Here is a 7,366-nt window from a genome sequence, read left to right as displayed (position 1 = left end):
CCCGTCACCCTTCTACTCCACACACCCACCACATCGCCTCTCCCCACCCTCACCCCCCCCCCTTTCCTGATTTTATATCTTATACGTTCCCTTTATCCCCGCCCTTCCTCTCCCCAATCTCGACCTCTCTGCTGCAGATTGAGTCTTTCAAGCTCAACTTCCACAAGAATGCCCGCTCCCGCACGGACCACGGCGCTGACATCGTTACCATGCCTGCCCATCGCGAAAAGAACCAACCCCGCCCATGAGACCTTTCTTACTCCCTGCGCATCCAAGAACAAGAAAAAGCACCGCCGCCAACCGTCACCGCGCAGTGCGTTCCTGTTTGAATCGGCGAACACCGATGCTCTGCTCCCTGGTCGGAAGGACAGCAACAGACCCTGACATTTGAACCCCGTGTCAAATCAAGAAAAAGATTTGCCCCTAAAATCTGTGCTGTCCCACAGTTTTAGCTTATCTCATAGATGTCGCTTTTCAGTCATTTCCCTCAGCAGGCGCTGATCTTTAAAACACCGTCAACCTCGTTTCGTTCCTGTCATGTCTTTAGCGCAACGATTCAACGACACCCCGAGATGTTTGCGAATTTATGTGAAGGGAAAGTAGAGATTTGGTGTGAATTCATCACCTGTGCGCACCCTTTTCTCCAAACCTCACCTATGACTTGGAGTCATAGGTTCTACATTAAGCATCTGTCCTGGTGGTGCTTGCTCTTATCCGGCGATACTTTACTCAAAAATGATACGTGTGTCACCTGAGCAGCGAAGAAAAAAAAACCCCGAGTATCTCTTCATTGCCAGTTCGTTGTGACCCTTTCCCTGTAACTGTTGGTCTTTGCCTCTGTAACAAAACAGTAGTCATTCACTATTCGCCGTCATCGTCCTCCGTACTCGACATAAACAAGTTGACAAAATAAGTAAACAATACGTAGGCTGTGTTAGCATTTAAGGCTATTTATTCTGTGTTTGTGATCACGTGTTCGAGTGGCAAAACAGGGTAAAACCAAAAAAAAAAAGGGTTTGCTGTCAATTTCTAACTTGAGTTCATGTCTTTGCTCTTACGTTTTCGACGATTCCTCCTGTTTATGCAGTACAAAGGTGTTCTTGTTCAATGAACGGTTCGAGAGTTCAAAGAGACCTGGGACGTTGGGACGTCGAGGAAATTGGCAGACGTTAGAGGGGAAATGAAAATGTAGAGGAGAGAATGAGACAAATGAAGGTGCGTCTGAGAGTTTCAGTCTTACCAGAAAGGATGTGGTGATGTAGCAAAGCTATCCGTGAGTGTCTGACCAGGTAATTTAATCCAAAAATAGTTACATCGAGAGCAACTGGATGTATGAGATGTAACTATTTCCGGTAGTCCAGACAAAGAAAAATGTTTGTCTTTCTTTCTTAACTTTCTTAACTACAGATTAATCTCACAACAAACACGAAGGCGCTGGTGTAGTTTTGTGAAATCCATGCAACTGAAGCTGTCCTGTCGTAGCCGTGCTTATGCAGGATTATAGGTGTTGTCTGGCTGTGAGTCACCTCCCTTTAAAAGTCTGTACGCCAGTCACAGGTAGAAGATTTAGATGTTTTCACTAAGTCACATGGCGATGAAAACTGAAAAAGGAGACTCGGAGCTGTTGAAAACGATTTTCACGTCTGTCTTCAATTCCTGCGACCGCATCAGCGTTGTGTTCAACTAAACAGGCCCATATTTCACACTTTAAAAAAAAGAATGCGTAAGTGAATCGAAACCAGAAGATCTCTGTATACAAACGTACGCTGTTGGGAGAGTTTTGTTTGGAGGTGCATCGCGGGATTTTTCTGATGTAAAACGTGTGCTCGTGCTCAAAAAGCTTTCAGAAACACTGTTCTAGTGCATGACCTGATATTTAAACATCAACCGGCCACCTCTAAATTTCAACTGTTTGTATTCTTACATTACTTGTTTTAGAAGCTACTATCAGGGTGAAGGGATCTCCGCATTTAATAAAATTTCCAGCCACTCGACTTACATCTTCACTGACATGTACTCAGTATTGACATTTTCAATCATTCAAGTGTTGATACCTGAATATATTTTATCTGCACCTTATCTGTCACTTACTGCTGCTCGTATATGCGTTCACACGTAAAAAAAAAATGTGTTGGTAACTTTTCCGTAATCCTTGGATAAAGTAACGCAGCTAAATATTCCGAGAGACAAAGCGACAGTTCTCTGCTTTGACACTTTTGTTTTATCCACACAGATAATTATGTGATGTGCAAGACACAACATGGAATGAAATAGGTCTTAATTTGTAGAAATATTTCTGGCTTATATTTAATGCTGATTGGTTGTTTTTGAGTTGACCTTTTTAAATCCAAAACGGACAGTTTTTAAGACGTACCAGATACTAGGATTTATCGACTAGCACTAGTATGAATAACTGAAATAATAAAAGCATTTAGGTATGTTTTCATTTACTTGACTGTACGTATAACACAGTGAATGGTCAGATGTTTAATATTGGAGCGACATACCTTTGTTGAGCGCCCTCTAGTGGTGACAAAAATGTAATTTGATTTTCTCACATACCCGACGAAAGCGACCCCAACCTTTAATATTAAATCGCCCGACAGTCACTTGTTGCTTCTTTACACATTAGTTTGCCCTAAACAATAATGTCTAAGAAAAGAACAGGACAAAAACATCATGGGTGTGTTTTCTGGAAATAGAACTTGTCTCATGACAATGTTAATTCACTTTTTGAACTCTTAAGCCTGTTTGAGTATGATTCAGTAATACCACTTTAAAACAGCAACGCTATGACAGCTGGAAGCCTGTTAAGAAAGGCCTCCACGTTGACGTACGTTGAATGGCCTTTTGACTTTACTGGCTATTATTCCTATTGCGCGTATGGCGAACTGACAGGGTTTGCCTTTGATTTTCAGAAGGGGCCACTAAAGTGGGAGAATGTCTCTTAAGATGTGTATTGTACTTAAGACGCAATGCTTGTGTATATATATTTATCATTGTGTTTGTGTTGCCTCGTGCACTCACGGTGGTTGAAAGGGCTGTTGCTGTTGCTTTTGCTTTCAGATACGGTTTGCAAAGTGAGTCGAGGATCGTCTGCAAGTTGCCGACAGTTGCACCCAAATAGCACACACGGAGTGTCCAAAATTTGTTTTTTTTAAGCAGGTGTTTTAACTACAGCTTAGCCAAACTGACAACAAATGGTATATTTTATCTTCATTAACTTAAAACAATTTCTGTTAATGCACACTTTTAAAAAAAAATCATGTCCAAACACTTTAAATAGACCTGTGCAGACCCCTGTAGGATCAGGATTCTTGCTGAAATTAAAAAACACAATAAAAGAGAATTCCAGCTCTAATTTGACTTCTTACAATTTATTTTACCTGATTAAAAAAAAAAATCATGTCCAAACACTTTAAATAGAACCCTATTTGTGACAAAACAACCAAGACTCGTCAAAGTCCCTGTTCAGCATGAGGTGAAAGGTCATTCAGTACCTGTCATCCGGGTAAACTTCCCGTCAACACTGCACTAAAGCAGTAACCTGTCCCTGACACATCCTGGTCTAAGGCTAAGAAGTCCAACAGTAATTTGTCCAGGGAATGCTGTAAATTTTATTGTAATATCGTTAACACCATTTCCAGTGTAACACTAGACTATAGTCATCTGCCTGCAGAGCTTGATGAGACGCAACGTTGGGACGTGTCAAGTGTAGACAATGATGTTTGCAGAGCGTCCTCGTGTGTTTGTGTTTGATTTTTCTCTGGGGTTTTTTTTCTTTGTTTTTTTTTTTTTGGTTTGAAGGAGAAAGTGTTTATTGTGATTACTTGTCCTTTAGTATTGTGATCATTAAACTTAATAAAATTAACTAAAACTCTTTGTTTTGTCTTTTGCGTTTTCCTTCATCCTAACAGTGGAATCTCTACATACAGTATAAATACAAACACCAACTTGTCAATTGATTTTTGTCATAGCTATTAATAAATCGCATACAGAAACGAAACAATTTGTTGTCAAATTTTATTTCACTAACCAAAATTAGTTTTATGTCAACGCTTTCAGAGGAACAGTTCAATCTCACTCAGGCACGGCTTCACAAGACTAAATCTTAGTAAGTATTCCTTTAAAAACATATATTATCTAATTATTATTATTGTTTATGTAGAACTGCTTTGAAAGGACAACTGACAAAGTGTATTTTCTATTTTTAGTGACGAACTACTGGCCATTCAAAGGCTCAGGATCCATTCTTCCCTTAGATACAAATTATGTTTTTTCTCTATTTATTTTGTGAATTTACTAGTACAAGTCACCCCCTCCATGTTGAAGTACCCACCGAGAAAGGTGCCAGAAGAAAAGGACATCATGAAAGTGGACCCTCAGGTAAGTCTGTCTTACGCATTTTAGATACAATATAAGACTTTTTCTTTTTTCTTAATACACAAGTAATATATAGAATATAAAATTTAATTCATGATTTAAAGAAATATCATTGACATAATGGTATGAAATTCATGTTGTAACAAATACATGCTTTGTATGTAATGATATTATATGGTAGGCAGAGCATTTCCCAAACAACAGATTGACATATAAAAGTCTCTTGAATCAAAAAAACACATTTTTACAACAAGATTTTTGTTTTATTTTATTGTTGTTCTCTACATGGGCTTAAACAGAAAATGTTATATTTTTGTGGATAAACATATAACCAGCTTGATATATATATTCATGTTTAAGGAATTATAAAGGTGTGCTAAAACATATAACCAGCTTGAACATAAAATGCTGCTTAAAGCTAAAACTGAAAATATGCAGATGTAGAGAAAAGGAGCTGCAAGGTTGAGTTAAACCCAAGGTTTGTTGTGACAAGAGGAGTACTAGGTGTGATGGGTGTGGATACATGTTTGGAAAACCAGGCTCACAAAAGTACGTTGACGTACTTACGTACAAACATTAAAACAAGATGGCGTTAATACTGACCGCAGCAGCCTTCTGGTTGCTCTGCGGTCAGCATTAACGCCATCTTGTTTTAATGTTTTAAACTTTTCTTACTACTTTCACTAATTCTTCCTTTACATTTTATTTCCTCCTCTCACGGAAAATGAAATGTATTAACACAAAAAGTATATTAAATGAAATATAAGTTCCATTATAATATAAATATTGCTCGGAGTAATGAACTGAATAAATACACACATAGGATTTACAACACAAAAAGAGTTTCTTTTTTATTTTATTTTTATTTTAATAGGATACATGTTTGGAAAACCAGGCTCACAAAAGTACGTTGACGTACTTACGTACAAACATTAAAACAAGATGGCGTTAATACTGACCGCAGCAGCCCTCTGGTTGCTCCGCGGGCCGCATTTACGCCATCTTGTTTTAATGTTTTAAACTTTTCTTACTACTTTCACTCATTCTTCCTTTACATTTTCTTTCCTCCTCTCACGGAGCATTATTATTAAATGTATTCTACGGATACCTGTAATCCTAAACACGGCAACCGAGGCCAATAAACGAGAGGCCTTAAAATGCAAGACTATGTCCTAAAACATGCTGCCAAGTGAATATTTTGTGTTTAAATGTCCAAAAAGTATTTTATATGAATATTTGAAAAATGACCCAAAACATGCCTTACTATAGCCTTACCATCGTGAAAATATCCATAAAAATAAAAAGTCCCCGAAATGCCTTAAAATGCAAGACTATGTCCTAAAACATGCTGCCAAGTGAATATTTTGTGTTTAAAAGTCCAAAAAGTATTTTATATGAATATTTGAAAAATCACCCAAAACATGCCTTACTATAGCCTTACCATCGTGAAAATATCCATAAAAATAAAAAGTCCCCGAAATGCCTTAAAATGCAAGACTATGTCCTAAAACATGCTGCCAAGTGAATATTTTGTGTTTAAAAGTCCAAAAAGTATTTTATATGAATATTTGAAAAATGACCCAAAACATGCCTTACTATAGCCTTACCATCGTGAAAATATCCATAAAAATAAAAAGTCCCCGAAATGCCTTAAAATGCAAGACTATGTCCTAAAACATGCTGCCAAGTGAATATTTTGTGTTTAAAAGTCCAAAAAGTATTTTATATGAATATTTGAAAAATCACCCAAAACATGCCTTACTATAGCCTTACCATCGTGAAAATATCCATAAAAATAAAAAGTCCCCGAAATGCCTTAAAATGCAAGACTATGTCCTAAAACATGCTGCCAAGTGAATATTTTGTGTTTAAAAGTCCAAAAAGTATTTTATATGAATATTTGAAAAATGACCCAAAACATGCCTTACTATAGCCTTACCATCGTGAAAATATCCATAAAAATAAAAAGTCCCCGAAATGCCTTAAAATGCAAGACTATGTCCTAAAACATGCTGCCAAGTGAATATTTTGTGTTTAAAAGTCCAAAAAGTATTTTTTATGAATATTTCAAAAATCACCCAAAACATGCCTTACTATAGCCTTACCATCGTGAAAATATCCATAAAAATAAAAAGTCCCCGAAATGCCTTAAAATGCAAGACTATGTCCTAAAACATGCTGCCAAGTGAATATTTTGTGTTTAAAAGTCCAAAAAGTATTTTATATGAATATTTGAAAAATGACCCAAAACATGCCTTACTATAGCCTTACCATCGTGAAAATATCCATAAAAATAAAAAGTCCCCGAAATGCCTTAAAATGCAAGACTATGTCCTAAAACATGCTGCCAAGTGAATGTTTTGTGTTTAAATGTCCAAAAAGTATTTTATATGAATATTTGAAAAATCACCCAAAACATGCCTTACTATAGCCTTACCATCGTGAAAATATCCATAAAAATAAAAAGTCCCCGAAATGCCTTAAAATGCAAGACTATGTCCTAAAACATGCTGCCAAGTGAATATTTTGTGTTTAAATGTCCAAAAAGTATTTTATATGAATATTTGAAAAATGACCCAAAACATGCCTTACTATAGCCTTACCATCGTGAAAATATCCATAAAAATAAAAAGTCCCCGAAATGCCTTAAAATGCAAGACTATGTCCTAAAACATGCTGCCAAGTGAATATTTTGTGTTTAAAAGTCCAAAAAGTATTTTTTATGAATATTTCAAAAATCACCCAAAACATGCCTTACTATAGCCTTACCATCGTGAAAATATCCATAAAAATAAAAAGTCCCCGAAATGCCTTAAAATGCAAGACTATGTCCTAAACATGCTGCCAAGTGAATATTTTGTGTTTAAATGACATGGCATGTCCCTCAAAAATATGTATAATAAGCTTTGTTTTTCCTGTTGCTCAGTGGCCAGGAGGTCACGATGATGGGTCAGCTGAGTGTGGTCCTCTGGCTGCTATCGTG

The 7,366-nt window shown here is 36.9% G+C and overlaps 1 protein-coding gene across 2 annotated transcripts in view; it reads left to right on the top strand.

Annotated features, from left to right (window-relative positions):
* LOC103376879 (microtubule-associated protein 4) overlaps window positions 1–3,184 on the top strand; it is a 56,588-nt gene extending 53,404 nt beyond the window's left edge. The window contains exon 17 of one of the 2 annotated variants that reach the window (XM_017031574.2): window positions 138–3,184. In XM_017031574.2, the coding sequence (XP_016887063.1) occupies window positions 138–142 (5 nt within the window). In that variant the 3' untranslated portion in view covers window positions 143–3,184. Of the gene's footprint in view, window positions 1–54 lie in introns of both variants that reach the window. The other variant, XM_008307419.3, reaches the window with a different exon arrangement.
* Window positions 3,185–7,366: the final 4,182 nt, after the last annotated feature.

The sequence above is a fragment of the Cynoglossus semilaevis genome, chromosome 3 (assembly GCF_000523025.1).
Source record: "Cynoglossus semilaevis isolate Cse_v1.0 chromosome 3, Cse_v1.0, whole genome shotgun sequence".
NCBI lineage: Eukaryota > Metazoa > Chordata > Actinopteri > Pleuronectiformes > Cynoglossidae > Cynoglossus > Cynoglossus semilaevis.
This window is presented reverse-complemented; position numbering and strand designations above follow the sequence as displayed.